Here is a 24,936-nt window from a genome sequence, read left to right as displayed (position 1 = left end):
GAGGTATTACCTCACACCTGTCAGAATGGCCGCCATCAACAAATCATCAAACAAGTGTTGGTGAGGTTGTGGAGAAAAGGGGACTCTAGTACACTGCTGGTGGGAATGCAGACTGGTGCCGCCACTATGGAAAACAATATGGTGTTACCTCAAAAAATTAAAAATTGATCTGCCATTTGACCCAGTGATCCCACTCCTAGGAATATACCGTAAGAAGCCTGAAACACCAATCAGAAAGAATATATGTACCCCCATGTTTATAGCAGCAGCACTATTTACAATAGCTAAGATCTGGAAACACGCCAAGTGTCCATCAGTAGATACATGGATAAAAAAGCAGTGGTACATATACACAATGGAGTACTATGCAGCTGTAAGAAAGAAAGATCTCTTATCCTTTGAGACAACATGGAGGGACCTGGAGAGTATTATCCTATGCAAAACAAGCCAAGCAGATAAAGACAAATATCACATGATCTCACTTATTTGTGGAATGTAATGAACATAACAGTCTGAGGAACGAGGAGTCCCAGAGACATGGAAGTGGGATACAGACTGACAATCCCCAGAAGGGCAGGAGGTAGAGATAAACCACAGAACTTATATGCATGTATGCATGAACAATGGACATGGACAACAAAGCTGGGGACAGGGCGGGGAAGGAGGCAGAGGGGGGAGTCGGGGGGAGAAAAAAGAGAAACATCTATAACAAAAATAAATTAATTTTAAAAATAGGAAGAAGAAAATCCACATTGTGTATAGATATTAAAATGAATATTAAAATTTTTTAATAAATAAATAAATAATTTTTTTAAAAGTTATTGCCCACATACAAGGAGTGGTCGAGTGGTTGCACCTGGTGTTGAAGGATTTGCAGGGGTGCTGAAATACATAGGCCTACAGTCCATATATACTTTTAATTGTAATTGTAATACAAGGGTGTATAATTGACTGAGACAACCGAGTGGGTGCTGTATCATTTTCGCTATCTCGATCAACTTTTTAATGAATATATTTGAAAAAACCGCAATAGAGTGAAGTTGTGAAAGTCGAAGCTCAAAGTGGTGAGGGACGACTGTACATTTTCTTCTAGAATTTTTATGGTTTCATGAGTTATATTTAAGTCTTTTATCCATTTTGAGTTTATTCTTGTGTATGGTGTAAGCTAGTGGTCTAGTTTCATTTGTTTGCATATAGCTATCCAATTTTCCTAACACCATTTATTGAAGAGACTGTCTTTTCTCCATTGTATGCTCTTGCCTCCACAATTAATATTTAAGGCCATTGTTTCTTTGATGAGCCCTCTCCCCGCAAAACTGGCAGACATTCACCATATCTGAGACTTCATCAACCTGGTTCACACTGCCCCACCCTGGTGATTCCCTGTGGCCTCACCTCATCCAACTTTTAGGACAACCCAAGCTGTTTCTGGTGACTTTTCCATATGAATGGCCTGTCTTATCTTTTGCTTCAGATTTTCCTAAAATCTATCAAACAAGTAGCATCTGGCCTCAGCGAGCTCCATACCTCTCACTAAGTGACCCCAGGCCCAGCACTAGCAGCAGCCAGCCTTGGTTCACAACTTCACCTTGCCTGAGCACCTTCAAGCTCAGCACAGGTAGTAACCATCTGCAGATTGATTTGTAGCTCATGCCAGGTGGCCCCAGGCAGAACACAGGCAGCAGCTGACCTTGACCTGCACTTCCCAGGAGGACCCAGAGCCAGTGCACCCAGTAGACAGCTTCAGACAATGTCAAAGTATCACCACCCAACCACCTCCATAAATGATACATTTCAGGAGTAGACGCAGTGGGCACCAGAGCCCCACTGAAGTAAGTCCTGCTATGTAGGGTGGGCCCAAGCACAGCTGATCCTCCATAGTGGTTGGAGGTTGGAAGTTAGTTGTTGAAGCCAGTTCTTTTGAGATAATAGATAGGTTTATAACATAGATTGTGGTAATGGTTTAAAGTCATCAATTTGTATGCATTAAACATGTATATCTTTTTGTATGTCAATCATACAAAAATGTAGCTTTTAAAATGAAAATAATTGTGTGTGTTTTTCGAGGCCTGGTTAGTGTCATCAAAAATCTGCTGAAGGTGAAATTTAAAAAGACTACTTTTCCACTGATCTTCCCCATGTATAATACAAAATAGTTGATTAGCAACCTGGCCGGTCAAATACACTTAGTACTGAACACTTCTTATGTGCCACTTCAAGGTCTCTTGGCCTCACTGTCTATTACTTGCTTCATTCCAACTACTGTATTGTAAGTTTTAAAACTTGATATTTTCCTGTTGCCTCAACATCCCCACAAACAGGCTGTGAGCACCCCACCCTGGTGACCAGGTGCACCAACATGATAAGGCTAATCCTTGCCACAGGTCTCCCTTTTTGCCCTCCCCTGATTGTGACCTAGTAACATTCAAAGGCACCAATGAAATCCCCTTATGCCTTTTGCTTGTGTACTCCACCCTGACTCCCAATATAAGTCATTTGTCTACAGGTCTTCTCTCTCTCCACTCCCCATCTGTTTAGCCAGCCGATTTCCTTGGTATTTTTCCCATGCGGCCCTCTTATGGAATTAAATGACTCTGTCTCTTTAAGACTTATAAGTATGATAAACTGTTTTCCTGTGCCTCTTGCATGTCCCCTCTTGTGGCTGCATCTGACTGACCATCTCATGAAAGAATACAAACAGCTACCATGATAAAATGAATTCATACAAGTACAACGCAGCAGTTGTACCTATATGAATCTTTTGACCCCACCTCCCTACCTCCCATAACACACCATAGAGATGAAAAGTTCAGTGGTCCATAGGTATGGATCCTTATGCTTCCTTGAATGCCTAATGCTCTATGAATCACTGTGCAACTGGAGTCTTCATCCATATATGATCTAAAGATTGTGATTCTGTATTCTCAGTTATTCTGGGAATGAGACTGGGGCTATTCCTACTGGGGATCCCCTGTTCAGGCCTTACCTGAGCAGATTACTCCAGCATCAAAGTTATGGGAAAAGCCAAGATTATGATAGTTTTCAACCGCAGAATACCTACAGTCATTGATTGTCAATTCTGTCCCTTCGCAATAAAGATATGAAATCCAAATGGGTTCAGCCTGTGAGCCAAAATAAGCCCCTATGGAAATATCAGTAGCAACTCCACATTCCAGCTGTCTGCACACCACAGCTGCATCCTCCAAGCCCCAGTCAAAAGCATGCACTGTGCCCCATACTCCTTGGAACTTCACTTCCACTCTCCCCTCACAGCGGTGGCCTCCATTCTTCAGCCTCGGGCCTAGAACTGCAAGAGAGACATAGACAGAACACATAACACAGGAGAGATTTTAGGAGACCATACAGTGGTACACAGTTAAGCATTTAAAAACTAGGCCTGTGGGAGGGTTCCAAAGGTCAAGATGGCAGAGTGTGTAAATGCTATTCTTACCAGCTCCCATGACAACATCAAAATTACAATTAAATTGTAGAATAATCAACCTGGATAACCATATGAAGACTATCTGAACAGAAGTCCTATAACTAAGGACATAAAGAGAAGCCACATTGTGACTGATAGGAGGGGTGGAGACACGTGACAAGCTAGTCCCACACCCATGGCATGGTAGTTAAGAATTGGGAGAGATATTTCTCTGCAGAGATTTCCCCCTAAGAAGCGAAAGGCCCCAGCCCTACACTGGCTTCCCAACTCAAATCACCAGTGCCAGGAAGAGAAACTCCCATAACATCTGGCTGTATAAAATTAGTGGGGATTCAGTTTGTCTGGATGAGATGGAGGAATGATGGACAGATGCCTAGGTGTCCTCTAAAAGGGTCCACTCACAGACTTGCTTGCAGCTACTAACCCTGGGCTCCAGCAGAGGGACATCAGCTCAGGGGGCATCAGAGACATACAGGGAGAAAATGAGGCGTGTGGCTTCAGAGTGATGATTGGAGGAACAGCTGCCATTGTCCCTGTGTTGAGTGCTCCTCCCACAAAGCCAAATCTAAATCTGCATTAGACAGGTGAACACTCCACCCTGACAAATCCCTGAGATCCCACCCAACTCAAACATCACCAGTGGCTCTTTTAGTGGCAGAAAGCCAGCCTTGGCCAGGCTGCAATCTTTCTTAATAACTCTCAAAGGTCTGCAGGGCTCAGGCAGGTGGCAGCTGGCCTTGGTGTACCCTGTGCCTTTTGCTGAGTGGTACCTGCATTAACCTGGTGAGCACAATTTTCCCCACTCTAGTGACTCACTGAGACCCCATCTAACCCAATTTTTGTACTATCTAAGCATCTTTCAGGATAAATCTATGGGTAGCCAGCAGGCAGTGACAGGCCTTGGGGTGCCCTGTTCTTATGCTAAGCACCCCAGGCCCAATACTGGTGGCAGCAGCCTTGGTTCACAGTGTGGCCTCTCCCACTTGCCTCTAGGCCCAACACAGGCAGCTACCAACCATGATCATTTTGCAACTCCTACCAGGTAGACCTGGGCAGGTTATAGGCAGCAGCTGACCTTGGCCTGCACCAGAGCTCCTCCTGTAAGGCCCCAGAACCAACACATATAATGGCAGTTTCAGACCACAACAGGCATCACCCAATTAAATAATGGCACACCCAAAGGGTGGTCTCAGCAGGCATCAAGGTTGAATCCCACGCTTTGGGAAAGAAAAATAGCACATGATCTCACTTATTTATGGAATATCATGAACAAAATAAGCTGATGATCAAAATAGATCCAGAGACATGAAAGTAGAGAACAAACTGACAAACCTCAGAGGTAAGGGGGGGGGGGGAGGTTGGGAAGAGATAAACCAAAGAACTTATATGCATAACAAATGGGTACAAACAATAGTGTGGGAAAGGCAGGAGGGGAGGCAGGATGGGGGAAGAGGGTGTCAATGGGGAAAAAAGGGAGAAACATGTGTAACAAAAATAAAATGAAAATAAATAAATAAATAAATTCCTGAAAGCAAAAAAAAAATTAGCAAATCACATTAGCAATAAATTCATTTAGAAGATTATACACTGTGCTCAATTAGGATTTATTCCTGGCATGGAAGTTTGGCTCTATATTCATGAATCAATTAACATGATATACCACATAAATAAAATGGATATAAAACATATGATTATACTAATAGATGTGGGAAAAGCATTTGACAAAATCCAGCATCCATTTATGATAAAAACTCTCACCAAAAGGGGGAAAAGGGAACATGCCTTAATATAATAAAAACAATATATAACAAACCCACAGCTAACATTATACTAAATGGAGAAAGGGTAAAAGCATTTTTCTTAAGATCAGGAACAAGATAAGGTTGTCCATTTTCACCACTTCTATTCAGCATAGTATGGAAAGTCCTAACCACAGTAATCAGACAATTAAAAGAAATAAAATGTTTCCTAATTGGAAAGGAAGTAAAACTGTCATTATTTGCAAATTATACGATGCTTTGTGTAGAGAACTCTAAAACTACCACCAAAAAAACTACTAGAACTGATAAAGGAATTCAGTAAAGCAGTAGGATACAAAATTAATCTTCAGAAATTTATTGCATTTTTATAAACCTATAATGAACTATCAGAAAAATAAATTAAGAAACAATCCCATTTACAATTACATCAAAATATAAAATAAAATAGCTAGAAGTAAATTTAACCAAGGAGATAAGAAACCTGTACTTAAAAAAATTATAAGAGCTGTGGTACATATACACAATGGAGTACTATGCAGCTGTAAGAAAAAAAGATCTCTTATCTTTGAGATGACATGGAGGGACCTGGAAAGTATTATCCTAAGTGAAATAAGCCAAGCAGAAAAAGACAAATACCACATGATCTCACTTATATATGGAATATAATGAACATAACAGTCTGAGGAATAGGGTAGACCCAGAAACATGGAAGTAGGGTACAGACTCAGAAGAGGGGGTGGTAGGAGAGATAAACCACAGAACATATATGCATGTATGCATAACCAATGGACATGGACAACAAAGTCGGAGATGGGGTGAGGGGGGATGGGGAGGAGGATGTCAATGGGGTAAAAAAGGAGAAACATCTATAACAAAAATAAAATTTAAAAAAAATAAAGAAATAAAAAAAAATTATAAGACATTGAAGAAAAAAATTAAAGAAGATACAAATAGATGGAAGCCTATACTGTGTTCATGGATAAAAAGAATTTACATTGTTAAAATGTCCATACTACTCAAAGCAATCTATAGGTTCAATGCATCCCTATCAAAATACCAATAAAATTATTTATAGAGGTAGAACATATAATCCTAAAATTTATATGGAAAAACAAAAGACCCCCAAATAGCCAAAGCAATCTTGAGAAAGAAGAACATACTTGGAGGTGTAACATTACCTAATATCAACCTATACTACAAGGCTATAGTAAATAAAACAGCGTGGTAATGGCATAAAAACACATATGTAGATCAATGGAACAGAATATAGAGCCCAGAAATAAACCCATGCCTAAATGGTCAGTTAATCTACAGCAAAGGAAGTAAGAATATACTATAGGATAAAAACAGTCTATTCAATAAATGGTGTTGGGAAAACTGGACAGATACATGCCAAATAAATGAAATTAGACCATCCTCCTATACCATATACAAGAATAAACTCAAAATGGATTGAAGACTTAAATGTAAGACCTAAAACCATAAAATTCCTAGAAGAAAACATAAAGAGGCAGTAAACTCTCTGACATTTCTCTTAGTAATATTTTTTCTGATATATCATCTCATGCAGGGGAAACAAAAGAAAATATTGACAAATCAGACTACATTAAACTAAAAAAATTTTTCACAACAAAGAAAACTATCAACGAAACAGAGACACCTTTTGATTGGGAGATAATATTTACCAATGATATATCTGATAAGGGCTTAATATCCAAAATTTATAAAGAACTCATACAACTTGCCCTGGCCTGTGTGGCTCAGTTGGTTGAGCAAATTTCCATGCACTGAAAGGTCACTGGTTCGATTCCTGGTCAGGACACATGCCCTGGTTGCAGGTTTGATTCCCAGTCAGGTACATATGGGAGGCAACAGATAGATATTTCTCTCTCATGTCAATGTTTCTCTCTCCCCCCCTTCCTCTCTCTAAATCAATAAAAACATTTTTTTAAAAACTCACAACTCACCAAAAAAAAAAAAAAAAAAAAAAAACAATCTAATTTAAAAACTGTCAAAGGACCTGAATAGACATTTCTCCAAAGAGAATATACAGATGGCTGAGACATATGAAAAGATGCTCAATGTCATTAATCATTAAAGAAATGCCAATTAAAACCACAATAAGATGTCACCTCCCACCTGTCAGAATGGCTATTATCAATTAATGAACAAACAACAAGGGTTGGTGAGGATGTGGAAAGAAAGGATCCCTTGTGCACTGTTGATGGGAATGCAAATTGGTACAGCCACTATGGAAAAAATATGGAGGTTGCTAGGAAAATTAAAAATAGAACTACCTTACGATCCAGCAATTACAATTCTGGGTATTTATTCAAAGAAATCCAAAACACTAATTTAAAATAATATATGCATCCCTATGTTCACTGCAGCTTTAGTTACAATAGCCAAGCTATGGAAGCACCCAAAGAGCCTATCAATAGACAACTGGATAAAAAGTGGCACATACATACAATGGAATATTACTCAGCCATGGAAAAGAATGCAATCTTGCCATTTGGGACAACATGGATGGACCTAGAGGGTACTATGCTAAGTGAAATAAGTAAGTTAGAAAGACAAATACCATGTGATTTCACTTATATGTGGAATCAAAAGAACAAAACTAACCAATAAACAAAACAGAAACACACTGATAGATACAGATTACAAGTTGATGGTGGCCAGATGGAAGGGAAATTATTAAGTGAGCTAGGTGGAAAATGTGAAGATATTAAAAAGTTCATGCCCTGGCTGAGTGACTAGTTGGTTGGAGTGTCATCCTGTACACCAAAAAGTTTGGGTTCAATTCCCAGTCAGGGCACATACCTAGGTTCCAGGTTCAATCCCCAGTCAGGTGCATACAAAGGCAACCAATCAATGTTTCTCTCTCTCTCTCCCCCACTTCCTCTCTCTAAAAATCAGTAAACATATACTCAGGTGAAGATTAAAAAAAAAAAAAAGGTCATAATGGTAGTTACAAAATAGTTACAGGGATGTAAAATACAGCACATGAAATATAGTCAATAATATTGTAATAATTATGTATGGTGCCAGATGGGTACTCGAATTATTGGGAGCATCACTTCATAAATTATATAAATGTCTAAACACTATGCTGTACACTTGAAACTGATATTAAAGACACTTGAAACTAATATAAATGAATATTGAATATTAACAGTAATTCAAAAATAAAATAAAATATGAAATTAAATAAAAGTAGAATTATTCACAAGAAAAAAATGGTTATGGGAGAAAAAGATGGTGGCAGGCAGGACTGGAGGGAGGGTGACTGAGAGAGTGAGCGAGTGTGTGAGAAAGTGTGAGTGGACGTGAAGGTGGACGACTAAACCCCTGCAGTTTGGAGCAGAAATGTGGAGCAGAAAGTGCCTGTGCTATGGATGAGAGCAGCCGGCTACCAAGGTAACAGCCCTTCAGGGTGCTTCTCCCTGCTCCATGGGGAGGTCCCACCATTTTGGAAGATATCAGGTCTTCACTGGGAGGAGGCAGTGGGAGCGGCTAGGGCCCAGCAACCTGAGCCCACCAGCACACCTGGCACCATCGGACCAGTGGACACTCTGTGTCAACACAGACCAGTTCACAGTAGTGGAGCTCCCAAGGCACTGGGTTGGGGCAGCCACAGACAGCCTGGAGCCCAGCACCATCCCCCATGGTAGCAGCCCAATCAGAGTCCAGATATAACCCCAGCAACTGAGGCTGGAGAGTAGAAATCCATCCCCAGGCAACAGAAGCACAGACCAGCAGATGAGACCCATCCCCAAAAGCTAAAGCTAAAGCTGAGTAGGAGTTAAGCCCCACTGGGCAGCAGCACTCCCCAGCCACCAGCGGCGGGACCTGGGGCTCCATAGAGGCCTGTGCAGTCCAGTAGCTCACAAGTGCAGTGGGAAGCCCCAGCCCTAGAGAGACTGGTGCAATCCAGCTGCCTGCCCATGGGAACTGCAGGGTGCAGGGACACCAGAGAGACCTGTGTGACCCAGCAGTAACTGTGCCATCCAATTATATATGGGACCTGTGGGGTGCTAAAGCACCAGAGAGGCCTGTGCGACCCAGCAGGGACTGTGCTATCCAGTTACCCACAGGACCTGCGGGATGCTGAAGCACCAGAGAGGCCTGTGCGACCCAGCAGCCCACAACATAGGCATAAAGCCGGGTCCCCAAAGGGACTATGCGATCCAGTTACCCACGGGACCTGCAGGGTGTGGGGGAACCAGAAAGGCCTGGGTGACCCAGCTATGCACAAGATAGGCTTAGAGGATGTGAAAAAGGAGGCAGAGTGAATAGAAGCCACGCAGACGATCTCCCAGGACCAAATGGAAATTACAACTAAAATAAAGACAGATCCTTGGGGAAAAAAGCAACAGAAAAGCAGCAGAAAAGGTCCACATAGCCAGGGACACCAGTAGGATCTGTGGAGGCACGAGAGGGTAGTGGACTGGGAGCCCAAGAACAGCAACAGTCTTAGCTGTGTGCAGCACCCTTGAGAAATAAAGACCAAGCCCACTCCACAGCCCAGAGAGCCAGGACAGAGCACTAAAATAACCACAGCCACTCACCTGGGGGCTACGGCAGAAGAACAGACTAGGCTGGAACTCTGTGTGGACACCTGGGATTTGGAGGGCACTCAGAGTTTTTCCTGAGTTGTGGCCACAAAGGACAGTGAACAGTGTGCTCCTTTTCAGAGCTGTGGGGAAAAGCAGCAGCACCCACCCCCGCCTCGAAGATTCAGCCTTTCCCGCATGAGGCAAAGAAATCCAAATTGAGGCTCATTAATAACCAGCATCTAACCCACCCTCTGGAAATCCTCTTAAGCAGAACCAGGGCTACATTAGAAGGCACTGAGTAACTGAGACTACTAGTCACCAGGAAAATACTAGAGGATAACTGAACCTTTACTGGGCTTGTAAATCTACCCAGAAAAGTGAGACATGAGAGTGGTGTTTAACATGGGCCCACCTAGGCTCATCCAAACCCAGTAGAGGGAGCCACAAACGGCAGAACACCAACACCCTCAGGGAAAATTTGGCAGGCTCCAAAACCCGCTGAGATAGCCAAAATGGTGAAACAAAGAAACAAATCCCAAATGAAAGAACAAGAGAACTCTATCGAAGATTAGAATCAATGAAATGCAGCTAAGCAAATTATCAGAGGTAGAGTTCAGATCCATAATCTTGAGGAAGCTAAGCAGTATGAGTAAGGACATCAGCACTCGGTCAAGATGGCAGCGTAGGTAAACGCGGTATCTCGTCCTCCCACAACCACATCAAAGTTACAACTAAACTACAGAACAACCATCATTCAAAACCGCCTGAAATTAAGCCGAATGGAACTCCTACAACTACGGAATTAAAGCAGCAGCCACATCGAGACTGGTAAAAGGGGCGGAGGCGTGAGGGCTGGTGGTGAGACAGGCTGGTCCCACACCCATGTGTGGCGGATAAAAATCAGGAGGCTACCTCGGCTGGGAAGGTCCTTCCTGAGGACTGAGGGGTCCCCGTTGCACACCAGATGCCCCGCTCAGGGTTCCAGTGCCAGGAAGAGAAGTCCACATAACTTCTGACTGGAAAAACCAGCAGGAACTGAGGCTCAGGGAAGCTGACGCGGCTGGAGCCCCAGGCAGCTCCTTAAAGGGCCTGTGCACGAACTTATCAGACTCTCTCCCTCTAAGCCTGGAGGGGCAGCTCAAGGGGCACCAGAGACATACAGAGAAGAACTGAGCTGTTTGGCACTGGAGTGAGGGCTGGAGAGGGGGTTTTCTCCTGGACAAACGTGCTGTCAGAGGCCTTTGTTCCTTTGGTGAGCCCTTCCCTGGGGCGGCAGACAACCACCATATCTGGGACTCCAGCCACCTGGCTCACAGTGGTAGCCCCGCGCTGGTGACTCCCTGAGGCCCCGCCCCACCCCGCCCCACCCAATTTTCAGGCCCGCCCAAGATGTTGCCAGTTGCTTAACCACAGGATTGACCTGTCTTGGATCCTGCTTCAGGTTTTTCCTAAATTCTTTAAACGAGCAGCATCTGGTCTCAGCTAGCCCCATACCGCTCATTAAGTAATACACAGAAACAAACACAGGGAGGCAGCCAAAATGAGGAGACAAAGAAATAGGTCCCAAATGAAAGAACAGAACAAAACCGCAAGAAAAGAACTAAGCAAAATGGAGATTAGCAACCTAACAGATGCCGAGTTCAAAATACTGCTTATAAGGATACTCAATGAACTCAGTGAGAACCTCAGTGAACTTAGTGAGGGCCTCAAGAGCATAAAAAGGACCAGTCAGAATTAAAGGAAGCATTAAGTGAAATAAAGAATAATTTACACAGCTTCAATACTAGAGTGCATAAATCCATCGATTTGAAATATAAGGAAGCAAAAAAATGCCCAATCAGAACAGCAAAAAGAAAAAAGAATCCAAAAAAATGGGGATAGTGTAAGGAGTCTGTGGGACAACTTCAAGCGTGCCAACATTCGCATCTTGGGGGTGCCCGAAGGAGAAGAGAGAGAACAAGAAATCGAAAACCTGTTTGAAACAATAATGGCAGAAAACTTTCCTAACTTGGTGAAGGAAACAGACATACAAGTCCAGGAAGCACAGAGAGTCCCAAACAAGATGAACCCCAAGAGGCCCACACCAAGACACATCATCATCAAAATGCAAAAGGTTCAAGACAAAGAGAGAATCTTAAAAGCAGCAAGAGAAAGGCAGCTAGTTACATACAAGGGATTTCCCATAAGGCTGTCAGCTGATTTCTCAAAAGAAACTTTGCAGGCCAGAAGGGAGTGGCAAGAAATATTCAGAGTGATGAAAAGCAAGAACCTACAACCAAGATTACTCTATCCTCCCAAGCTGTCATTTAGAATCGATGGCCATATAAAGACTTTCCCAGACAAGGAAAAGTTAAAGGAGTTCATCACCACCAAACTGTTATTATATGAAATGATGAAGGGTCTTTTTGAAGAAAAAGATAAAATATATGAACAAACCAAATGGCAATGAATACATATCTATCGACAATGGAATCTCCAAACAAAATGAACAGGTGGATCAAAAACATTCTCATAGATACAGAGAACATTTTGTTGGTTGCCAGATGGGAGGGGGTTGGGAGAATGGTTGAAAAAGGTGAAGGGATTAAGCAGTACAAATTCATTGCTAGACTGACAAACCTCAAAGGGAAAGGGGTTGGGGGGTGGGAAGAAATAAACCAAAGAACTTGTATGCATAACCAATGGACACAGACAATAGTGTGGGAAAAGGCGGGAGGGGGGCGGGAGTGGGGAGGAGGGGGTCAATGGGAGAAAAATGTGGAACATCTGTAATACATTCTACATACAACAATAAAGATTTAAAAAAAAAAAAAAAAAAAAGGATCAGAAAAAATGGCGGCAGAGTGAATGGAGCTACACAGATCATCTCCCAGAACCAAAATGGATTTACAACAAAAATAAAGACAAATCGTCAGGAAGGAGCAACCGAAAGGCAGCCAGGAGGACCACGTAACCAGGCACACTGATTCAATCCTGGTAGGCTTTCAAGGACATGAGAGAGGGCTGGGAGCCCACTGTCCCCAGCGGCCTGGGCTGGGACCAGCAAACTCAGTTGGGACCAGGGGGCTCGGCGGGAAGCTGCTGCCACCTCGGCTGCGTGCAAAGCCCTCGGCTGGTGCCGCACAGACTCAGCTGAGACCAGGGGACTCAGCAGGAAGCTGCTGCCGCCTTGGCTGCGACCATGGCTAAGTCCTGCGAGGTGATAGTCCATGGCTAAGTCTGCTGAGTGCTATGCCCTCGACTGGTGCTGCAGACTCGGCCGCCCTTAGCTGGGAGCAGAGCCCTCAGGTTAAAAGTCCCAGGTGGCTCCATGACTCAGAGTCTAGACAGAGGCTAAATTGGCAGCAGCCACTCACCTTGGGCTCCGGCAGAGGGAAGGCAGACTGAACTAGAACTGTGTGGGGACACTCAGGATTTGGAGGGTGCTCAGAGCTTTTGCTGAGTGCAGCCATGCAGGACTGTGGTCATCTTACTCCTTCCCAGGGCCCTGGGGAGAGGGGGTGGACCCTCCCTCAGAGATTCAACCACACCTGGTGGCAATTGAAATGCTAATTGAGTCCCATTAACAATCAGCAGCTGCCCCACCCTCAGGAAATCCTCTTACACTGAGCACCTGAGGGAGTTTTTCAGGCAACTCAGAAACCAAAGTTCTTCAGGTGACCTCTACTAATAGCCTCCAGGCAAAAAAAAGCTAGAGGAAAGTTAAGACTTGACAGTGGTGGTTAAAGTAGGTCCTCCCTACCTCATCCAAACCCAGGAGAGGGAGCCACAAACAGCAGAACACCAACACCCACAGGGAAAATTTGGCAGACTCCAAAGCCCACTGTGATAGCCAAAATGGTAAAAAACAGAAACAAAAGCCAAATGAAAAAACAAGAGACCTCTACCAAAGATGAGATAAATGAGGTGCAGTTAAGCAAGTTAACAGAACTAGAATTCAGAGCCATGATCTTGAGGAAGCTCAACAGCATGTGTAAGGACATGAGCACCATGAGTAAAGACATAGAAATGTTGAAAATCAACCAGTTGGAAATTAAAAACGACATATCAGAAATGAAAAACACATTGGAAGGTTTAAAAAGCAGAGTAGAGGAAGCTGAGGACTGGATCAATGAATTAGAAGACAGGGTAGAAAAAAATCAACCAATCAGAAAACCAAAAGGAAAAAACGATTAAAAAACAGGAAGACGGCTTAAGAGAACTGTGGGACAACTGGAAACCTAATAATATTCCCATCATAGGAGTCCCCAAAGAAGAAGAAAACGAGCAAGGGTTAGAGAATATATTCAAAGAAATAGTGACAGAAAAATTTCCTAATTTGGTGAAGGAAGAAGGTATTCAAGTTCAAAAAGAACAGAGAGCCCCAAGTAAGAAGAACCCAAACAGGCCCACACCAAGACACATAGTAATCAAACTGCCAAAAATTAAAGACAAAGAGAGAATCCTAGGCAGCAAGAGATAAGCAACAGGTTACCTACAAAGGAAACCCCATAAGGCTCTCAGCTGACTTCTCACAAGAAACACTACAGGCCAGAAGGGAATGGCATGAAGTAATCAAGGTCATGAAAAACAAGGATCTGAATCCAAGACTACTCTACCCAGCAAGACTATCATTCAAAATAGAAGGTCAAATAAAGAGCTTCCCAGACAAAAAAAAAAAAAAAAAAAAAAAGGCTAAGGGAACCAGCACTGCAAGAATTGTTAAAAGGACTGCTGTAATTAGCAGGAGAAATGGGAAGAAAAATAGAACCACACTAAACAAAAATGGCAATAAATAAGTACATATCAATTATCACCTTAAATGTAAATGGATTGAATGCTCCCATAAAAAGACACAGAGTAGCTGATTGGATAAGAAAGCCTGACTCATCTATAGACACCTCTCCAAACAGGACATACAAATGGCCAAGAGACATATGAAGAAATGCTCAACATCACTAATCATCAGAGAGATGTAAATTAAAACAACAATGAGGGCCCTGGCTGGTTTGGCTCAGCGGTTAAAAAGTTGGCCTGCGGTCCAGAGAGACCCAGTTGGGTTCCTGCTAAGGGCACATACCTCGGTTGCTGTTTGTCCCCGGCCCTGATTGGTCGTGCGGGTGGCAGCTACTCAATGTGTCCCTTTCACATCGATGTTTCTCTTTCTCTCTCTCTCTCTCTCTCTCTCTCTGTTCCTCTTTCTCCCTCCCACTCTACCTGAACAAAAAATGGAAATATGTCCTCAGGTGAGTATAAAAAATTAAAAAAAAAAACAATGTGGTATCACCTCACACCTGTCAGAATGGCCGCCATCAACAAATTATCAAGCAACAAGTGTTGGTGAGGGTGTGGAGAAAAGGGTACTCTAGTACACTGCTGGTGGGAATGCAGACTGATGCCTCCACTATAGAAAACAATATGGTGTTACCTCAAAAAATTAAAAATTGAACTGCCATTTTACCCAGTGATCCCACTTCTAGGAATATACCCTAAGAAACCTCAAACGCCAATCAGATAGAATATATGTACCCCCATGTTCGTAGCAGCACTATTTATAATAGCTAAGATCTGGAAACAGCCCAAATGTCCATCAGTTGACGAATGGTTAAAAAAAGCTGTGGTACTGCCCTGGCCAGTTTGGCTCAGCGGTTAGAGCGTCGGCCTGCGGTCCGGAGAGACCCGGGTTCGGTTCCCGCTAAGGGCACGTACTTCGGTTGCAGTTTGTCCCCGGCCCTGGTTGGTCGTGCGGGTGGCAGCCACTCGATGTGTCCCTTCATGTCGATGTTTCTCTCTCTCTCTCTCTCTCCCTCCCACTCTATCTGTACAAAAAATGGAAAAATATCCTCGGGTGAGGATAAAAAAAAAAAGCTGTGGTACATATACACAATGGAGTACTATGCAGCTGTAAGAAAGAAAGATCTCTTATCCTTTGAAACGACATGGAGGGACCTGGAGAGTATCATCCTGAGTGAGGTAAGCCAAACAGAGAAGGACAAGTATCATATGATCTCACTTATTTGTGGAATATAATTAACATAACAGTCTGAATAATGGGGTAGTCCCAGATACGTGGAAGTGGGGTACAGACTGACAATCCCCAGAACAGGGGATGGTGTGGGAAAGATAAACCACAGAACTTATATGCATGTATGCATGAACAAAGGTCATGGACAACAAAACTGGGGACAGGGTGGTGAGGGAGGGAGAGGGGGTAATCAGTGGGGGGAAAAGGAGAAACATCTGTAACAAAAATTAATTAATCATTTTAAGAAAAAAAAAAAAACAGTGGTTATCTGTGGTTCAAAAAAATATATCCCTATGTATAGCATTTGTTTATTTCTGTGTTCTAAATACAGAGTGAGGCAAAAGTAGGTTTACAGTTATTTGTATTAATAAATAATAAGACAACAATAAACTCTGTTGAGCATACTCATAACTGTAGACCTACTTTAGCCACACCCTGTCTTCCCACTGTGACCAATTTTAAGCTATCAACGGGGCATTACTAAATCAGAGTTGGAAAGAGATGCACACAATTTTTTCTCACAAACTAGTACCCAGCTCCAGGCACCCCAATGAGGACAGGACTTCAGAGGACTCAGGATGCTGCTGCCTCAGTAGATAATACCTAAGGTTGATAGTGGCCAACCTTCATTATTTCAATTACAGTTCATGGCCCATGAGGCCATTGGAGGAATCTTCCTTCTCCTCTGGCCCATATGGAGCACTCTCATCTAGCTTTGGAACAAAGGATTGTGTTAAGCAGCCTCTAAAACGTCCTGATTATTCCTATTTTCTTGTATCCACACCCTTACATAATCTCCCTCACACTTGATTGTGGGCTGAGCCTAGTTACATGCATTCAACAAGTAGAATTTGACAAAAGTGATGAGCTATCACTTAAAAAATTAGGTTTCAAGAAGACTCTGGTTTCTCTCTTGTTGACCTATCTTGCTCTCTCACTTGCTGTGATGAAGCCAGCTGCCATACTGTGAGCTGTGTATGGAGAAACCCACATGACAAGGAACTGAGGAAGGCTTCCAGCCAATAGCCAGCAAGGGACTGAGACTATTAAACTGTCCACCAAGGTCTAAATGCTGCCAATTAACTAGGTGAGTAAGTCTGGGTGGTATTCATACACAGTCTACCCTTAAGGTAGCCTCTTGAGAAAGCATAAGTCAGAGAACCCAGATAAGCCATGTCTAGATTCCTAGCCCACAGAAGCTATGAGATTCTAGCTGTTTGCTGTGTTAAGCTGCCAAGTTTGGCAGTAATTTGTTGCCACCTAGTCTATAGTTTTTTGTTATGGCAGCCCACCTGAGCAGACTAATATACCAGGATTCTTTTCAAGTTCAGCAGGAACCTAAGCTACTGAATGAGAAACAGATATGACAAAACAGAGATGGTTTGGGTACCAGTTTCAGGTAGAATCAAGGTTGCAGAATTGGTCACTCAGGAAGAAGTCTTATTTAGATCAAGCAATTAAGCTACTCATATAAATTTCCAGCTTGTCCAAACTTCTGTTTTCTGGCTTTGGAGGGAACTCCTAAATTATTCATATATTGCTATGCAACAAATTACATTATACTAAAACAGTGTTTCATCAAAGACAAAGAGAGAATTTTTAAAGCAGCATCATGACTGCACCACATACACCTTCTAAGACCTAAACTTGGACTTCTTGAAATTTCAGTTGCCTCAAACCTCTTCCAGACCAGAGTCACCTCACCACTGAGAACTCAGTTTTAAGATTACCCTTATGTTCTCTCCTGCATTCTTGACTTCAAAATAAAATCTGCTCAAGTCAAATATAAATATATATTATATAAATAAATATATAGTTTCCAACTTGAAGGATTGTTGTACACTCAAATGAGTTCATATAAGTGAATGCAGCATAAGTATCTGACGGTAGTAGCTGTAGTTGTAGTAGTATAAAGAGCTTTGATAGAAATTGTGACCAAGCCCTGGCCAGTTTGGCTCAGCGGTTAGAGCGTCGGCCTGCGGTCCGGAGAGACCCGGGTTTGGTTCCCGCTAAGGGCACGTACTTCGGTTGCAGTTTGTCCCCGGCCCTGGTTGGTCGTGCGGGTGGCAGCCACTCGATGTGTCCCTTCACGCCGATGTTTCTCACTCTCCCTTCCTCTCTCTCCCTCCCATTCTATCTGTACAAAAAATGGAAAAATGTCCTCGGGTGAGGATAAAAAAAAAAGAAAGAAATTGTGACCAAAATGACCCAACATCCCAAGATAAAAAGACCAAATGTCATGACAAGTAATTCACAGTAATTAGCTAATATACACCAATTTTTGCCTAACATATGCCAGTTGAGCTAAGATTTAAAAACATGGTAACAAGCCAATTCTGGTGAAAGTATGTGGAAACTAACATTCTCATCCAACATTAGTGGGACTAATATGTAGTGCAAACATTTCTGGCAGGCAATTAATCTCTATGTATCAAAAAGCCTTCAAGGTATTCACAGCCTAGAGAACAGCAATTCTACTTTTAGAATGTTATTAAGAGAAACAATCATGGATAGTCCTTATATTTAAATACAAGGAAGTTGAACAACTTTTTTCATAATAGCAAAAACAACTAAATGCCCAACACAAGTGATTAGGTAGATATATTGCATGTTGGTCATATAATAAAATAATTTTTTTTTTTTTTGGTATGTGCCCCTAGCGGGAACCAAACTTGGGACTCTGGTCTGCAGGCTGAAGCTCCAACTGCTGAGCCAAATCAGCCAGGATATAATGAAATAATTGAAAACAATTAAATTTTCCATATTATCCTTATAATATTCTATATTTTCATAATATAATAAAATGTAATATTCTATATTTGTAATACAATAAAATGTGTTACTGTGTAAACAAAGAATAGTTAACGATATAGAAAAATATCCAAAATATTTTGTTAATTTTTAAAAACAGGTTATAAAATGGGGTAAACAAAATTACCCAGTCTTTGAGAGTGTATGTTTTTGTGTATAATGGCACAAAGTGTGTTTGAAGAGATGTTTGCCAGCGCCCATCATGGATTTCACTGTGGAGACTCCTGTAAAGTATGCCCAGCTCAGAAATCATCAAATGCTCAGAAGGCAGGACTACTGTTTTACAAAGAGCAAGTCCAATGCTATACAAAGTAGAAGAATAAAATGTTAGTAGAATAGCACTGAACATGTTGTTTCAGGGAAAATAAGAAGTAATGCTTCCTTTGGCAAAATGTTCTTGCTTCTTAAGTAACCACTGAGGAAATCTCCTACAGTTCTTCTAGCAAGAAGAGGGGGCCTTTTATTGAAACACCCATTGTCTCCTCTTCATGGGACCAAAACCCACCTCTGCACTTCAGAGACAGCAAGAGAATAATCTTAGCATCGGCCAACACTCATGGAGCAGAAACTTAGAAGGATGAGGTTTCCCAAGGAGAGTTATAGAACCAAGAAACTAAGCTCTGGGAGGAAGACAATGAGCATTGAGAGAAGACGGGGCTGTATTTCATCTCAACCTGCAGCAGTACCCAAATTTGAAAGAGCTGCCTCCTCCACACTGAAGGCTACATTTTCTGCAACCCTATCCCTGATGCCTGCAGTCCTCTGGCTCAGTGGAAGCCAATTTTCAGGGAGGAACTAAAGAACACATGAGAGAGAAAAGGCACCCTACAGAATTCACAACAGATCCTAGGGAGTGGAAAGGACCGGTCAGGACCTCAACAAGGCAGGGAACAATTCACAAGAACTGGAGCAGAAACTTAGGAAACTTTATATAACCGATGCTGTGTATCAGTTAATCTCTATAAACAAGAGATCCCCTCTCATGGCTGCAGAGTCCTCTGCTCTACATCAGACACCTGGTAAGAATAGGTGAGCCAGGAGGCAAAGCCTCTCACAGAGCTCAGTGCTGGGCAAACTCTGTAGTCAAACAGAGAGGAGGCTGTGGGACTGAAAGAGAGCAGCCAGAGAGAAGCAAGCAGGTGCAAGATTATCTATGATCTGGTTACATAGAGTTTACATGACACCCCAAAAGTGTGGGCACTGTGTATTCCACAGACCAACTGACTTAATCACTTCTCAGATCCCTGTTCCTCTCACACAGACAGCCTTTCTGCACTCCTTACACATCCATCACATCTACTACACACACACGCACAGCCTAAAAGAGCATAAATACATAAAACACTGAAATCCTCATGGGGCAGTCAGTCAAATGGGGCAGTCAGACAAAGTTGGCAAATGAAGTATGCCAAGAAACAGCCCAGAGACCCAGCCGAGGTTAATTGCTGGTCCTTCCCACACACTGGTCAGTTGCCAATGGGACAAAACAGATGCTCCTTAAAAACAAGGAGACATAGAAGAGGACTAAAACCAACTCACCTGTCTGCAATTGGGTATCATTTCTTTGAAAAACCTGCCTCTATGACCAGTTGAAACCCCACAAGAGAACTGATATTCACAATCACTGTGGTTCCTTTTTTGGTCAAAAACGTGGTCTACCCTGAGGCTTTGGCTCCATAACTCCTGGGATCTTTCCTTTGCCAAGGTGTCCACTACTGTTGATACCAGGAAAGAAAGGCAACCCTTACTTTGAGAATCCAGCACAGTGCTGAGGAGGAGAAAGCAGATTCCCTGAAGACAGAGATGTCCATTCGAAGGCATCTTGACTCCTATGTCATCAAGGTCACAATCCCAGCTGCAAAATAACCCTGTGAGGAGGCATCAGCATACCGACAAAGGTTTTCAACAAGGAGGAAAAATATACTGACATCCTCTCTACTGAGAGCCAATAGAGATAGCTTTTACCATTTCAGATGCTATCGGAGACTTTTTCTGCCACCTTCTGAAGCTCAAACACCAATTAGATTCTGAATTTTCAGTATCTCCTTATATGAGCAACATGGTCCTTTGACATCATGTTTCCTTAGGTCCCTGAGAACCAGGCCCCCGTGATCACCGCTAGGGTAGAAAAGTTGCATCAGAAAGCATGAGTGGCTCTCTTTCCATCAATAGTCCTGGCTGATCACTGCCTACTGTGAGATCTTTCAGGGTCATAGTGCTTCGATCAGTTACCTTTTGGCCTGTGGGAGGATGTCTTTGTTGTAATCAGCGTTGTTCTTCCCTGCAACTGAGCTCATGGCTGAAGCAGAGAACCACAAGGAGACTTGAAATATGAGAATAATTATCAGGCCAGTAGAAAATGAGGACCAGCAGGTATTCACAGGTGAATGTGGAGCGGGTAAGGGGGGAAGCATCAAATGGGGGGAGGTTATTATTGGTCTCTCTTTTTTCTCATAATGATCTGGAGACTAGGAACCTGGAACAGAGGGGCTCATAATGACAACGAGGCTTCAACAGAATCTGACTTTTCCTCCTCAGAGATCTTTCTTAACCCCTAAGACCACTCTGTCTAGCCCACACATGTCACCTGGGGCTAAATTTTCCTTCTCAGGGATAAGGAGGAGCTATAGTCTACAGGGTATTTACAGATCTCCTCCTCTCTCTGCAGTCCTTCCCTGAGAGCTGGTGCTCAGGAGTCAGAGTTCATCAGCCAATCGGATAATCTACTTGTACCATTTTTCTTCCTGCATCCACCCTCCCACACGTTTGGAACCTCTCTTAATTCATAGCTTGGTGTAGTATACATTTTAACCCGAAGTTCATCTTACTCTTGCTATCCCTGATATATGTACTAATTCTCTTTTCATTATTAATGGTTTTACTGTGAGTCACACCAGAGAAAGGAACAAGGGGAGATAGAAATACCAAATGCTCATAAGATATAAATTTTACTAAAGTAAAATTTGTGAGTTACTGTGCTTAGCTTATAACACACAATCAGCTAGCATTTACTAAGCATCTTCTCTACATCATTGCTCTAAGCACTGTGCCATGGTTGGAAATAAAACAGTGAGCAAGACAGACAATATCCCTGGGCTCATGGATTTCACAGTCTAGCTGCTGGTGAAAGACTATATATATATTTAACAACATATATGAAAAGGCTATAAAGAAAAGATACCAAGAGTAAGAGAGGTTATAATATGAAGGGAAATTGCAAGGAGGTTGAACCCCGCCAGGGGAGGCTTCTCTGAGAAGGGATATTGAAACTGATAACTGATGGAATTGGAGTTTACCAGGAAACTCAAGACCATGAACTCACACCATGGCCCCTCCCTAGGCCCTGGTAAGAACTCCTTTTCTAAATTTTTACATACTGAAATTCTATTGTTCTACTTCTCTCTCTTATTTTAACCATACCTATTCTTCAACTTTTCAATGCCTGTACTCCCTTGGATCCCTTGCTATGCTTGAGATAGAATGCACTAAAAATTGAAGAAAGAAATAAAGATTAGGTTATCAAGAGATGTATTTGAGTTCACTGGGGTATAACTATCTAGAGCCAACCCTCAGGCAGGGTCTAGAGCTTGAAATAACTGAGTTGACATTGTTGAATTTATTGGGAATGGTGAGCAAGAGGGACAGGGAAACTACCATCTTCTTCACCGTCCACATGTAAAATGCTACAAGTGGTGCTACTTTATCACTACTGTTTCCATTTTTCACTGTGATTCATGACTTCTCATAGACCAGTGCTTTGGTGCAGTAATGGGAGTGGAGATTCAGAAAGTTCCACACAGTAGGAGCCTCAAAAAAAGGGAGAAAACACATGAAATTCTCAGGTTGAGACAGAAACTACTACAGAGGACAAAGACAGCTATAAAAATTGTACAATCCAACCAGGAAAAAAAATACATAACCAGTGGAAATCTATCTGATGGAAGAAAAATTGCAAACACTACCTCTATTCAACTGGTAGACTAAGAGTAGAATGAACTCGGTCAAGCTGATTCACTGACACCTTCCATTGTCAATAGGTGCACTATTACGAGAAGCTGTCCCTTTGTCCACTTAGCAGGCATCAAAAAAAAAAAAAAAAAAAAAAAAGGGAAGCTCTCTGTCAAGCAAAGTTTCAAATTCACTGTTTCTCTTCCTTTCAGGATTATTTGATGCTATTTCAAAATCACACAGAATCTTTGTCCTCCAGCCAACAGATTGACAACACAACCTTCTTTTTTTTTTTTTTTTTTTAATCCTCACCGCAGGACATTTTCCCATTTTTTTGTTCAGGTAGAGTGGGAGGGAGAGAGAGGAACAGAGAGAGAGAGAGAGAAACATCGACGTGAAGGGACACATCGAGTGGCTGACACCCACACGACCGACCAGGGCCGGGGACAAACTGCAACCAAGGTACATGCCCTTAGCGGGAACCGAACCCGGTCTCTCCAGACCGCAGGCCGACGCTCTAACCACTGAGCCAAACCGGCCAGGGTGACAACACAAGCTTCTTACTCTAGCTCACCCTTCATTGATTGTTTCGTCCTCATTGTCACCCACAGAGTAATTGGAATGTTCTCTGCCTGATGGAAGTGAAGGCATGGGATCTTGACATTGTATCTATTCTGTTCAGAGTCCTCTTAACATTCAGTCCCAAGTTTCATTAGCTCAGTACCCCCTACACAGGTAGCTATAAACCTTGGGCTCCATTGATGGTTCTCTTGTGCTCCAGTATCTGAAGATGAATGCAGAGACCCAGCCTACGTCTTCCTGGATTAATTGGAGTTACTTCCTGCACCACTACTGCTGCAGTCCCACTCCAGCTTTAAGCATGGGTCAAAGGCAGAAAGACCCCGTGGACAATCAGGCAGCAATTTTATAGCCTTTTCTTTCCCTCTGATTCACAGAGTTTTAGGGTGGACCCTAAGGCCTTCACTTCCATCAGGCAGAGAACATTTCAATTACTCACTTCCATGCTTCAGCCATTTTTCCTCAGCAGTCATTTTCTCCACATCCAATCAGAAGAGGGAAATGATAAGGCTACCACATCAGGTTTTGTGGTAAAAGAGAAAGAAAGAAAGAAAGAAAGAAAGAAAGAAAGAAAGAAAGAAAGAAAGAAAGAAAGAAAGAAAGAAAGAAAGAAAGAAAGAAAGTTTTTAGGACTTTGTAACTATTTCTGTTAGGAGTCAGTCCAGCCCTGGCCGGTCGTTCAGTGGTTAGAGCGTGAGCCTGAAGACCAGAGAGTCCCAGGTTCGGTTCCTGCTACCTCAGTTGCAGTTTGTCCCTGCCCCGGTTGGGGTCATGTGGGTGGCAAACAGTCGATGTGTCTCTCTCACATTGATGTTTCTCTCTCTCTTACCCCCCTCCCTTCTGCTCTATCTGAAGATAAATGCAAAAATGTCCTCAGGTGAGGATAAAAAAAAAAGAGTCAGTCCACACCTTCGATGGGATAGAGTCCACACAGCCCTATCTTTACTTTTGTGGAGTTTATGGTATTGAGTAAGGCCTATTTTCTCATTTAGTTACTCAAAGGATTGAGATCTAAAATGGGAGTGGAGAGACAGGCCTTGAGCTAGAAGAAAACAATTCATTGTTCTCAGGGATGAGAGGGATGAATATGTACTGATGCTGCGGCAAACGCTTTTGTAGTGAAGGGAGAAGATAATTTACTAAATCATTGTCTAATAATTTTACTTCTCAGTGAAATATAAGGCAAAGACACTATACAAAAGTTAATCATTAATAAAGGCTTCGAAGAAAGAAGCAAAGTTTGCAATTTCCCCTGATGGAAATGAGAGACAAAATCATATTGCATTATTTTTTTTTTTTAATCCTCATCCGAGGACATTTTTCCATTTTTTGTACAGATAGAGTAGGAGGGAGAGAGAGGAAGAGAGAGAAAGGGAAACATCGATGTGAAAGGGACACATCGAGTGGCTGCCACCCACACGACCAACCAGGGCTGGGGACAAACTGCAACCGAGGTACATGCCCTTAGCGGGAACCGAACCTGGGTCTCTCTGGACCGCAGGCGGACGCTCTAACCGCTGAGCCAAACCGGCCAGGGCCATATTGCATTATTCAATGTATCTGTTAGAAGTCTGAGTTTCCAGAGTTAGAAACCCCAAAACCCACCTGTAAACAGTCAAATACAAAATTTATTGGAAAGACCTGGGGCAATTTATTGAAATATTAAACCAAAGGAAGAGCTTCTTGGTTGGAAAGCTAGGACCAACCATTTCCAGGAGTCTCTGCAATGGTGCCCCCATCTGTCTTTGTTCTTGCCCAGCTCCATTCTTTTCAACTGCAGACCATTTCTATTCCCTTCTCACCCAAGAGGCAAAGGGGAGTCTCTCCTTT

General features: G+C 42.6%; 1 protein-coding gene across 1 annotated transcript in view; it reads right to left on the bottom strand.

The window, feature by feature from the left end:
• The window catches only part of LOC118624328 (antigen WC1.1-like), an 85,053-nt gene extending 64,633 nt beyond the window's left edge, over positions 1–20,420 (bottom strand). Inside the window, exons 1-2 of the mRNA XM_036252499.1 lie at positions 20,328–20,420; positions 2,987–3,307 (exon numbers count right to left, since the gene is read on the bottom strand). Coding sequence (XP_036108392.1) covers positions 2,987–3,307; positions 20,328–20,400 — 394 coding nt within the window. The 5' untranslated portion in view covers positions 20,401–20,420. The remainder of the gene's footprint in view (positions 1–2,986; positions 3,308–20,327) is intronic.
• Between the last annotated feature and the right edge of the window lie 4,516 nt (positions 20,421–24,936).

The sequence above is a fragment of the Molossus molossus genome, unplaced genomic scaffold, assembly GCF_014108415.1.
Source record: "Molossus molossus isolate mMolMol1 unplaced genomic scaffold, mMolMol1.p scaffold_m16_p_10, whole genome shotgun sequence".
NCBI lineage: Eukaryota > Metazoa > Chordata > Mammalia > Chiroptera > Molossidae > Molossus > Molossus molossus.
The sequence above is the reverse complement of the archived record's forward strand: the minus strand, read 5'-3'. Positions and strand labels throughout refer to the sequence as shown.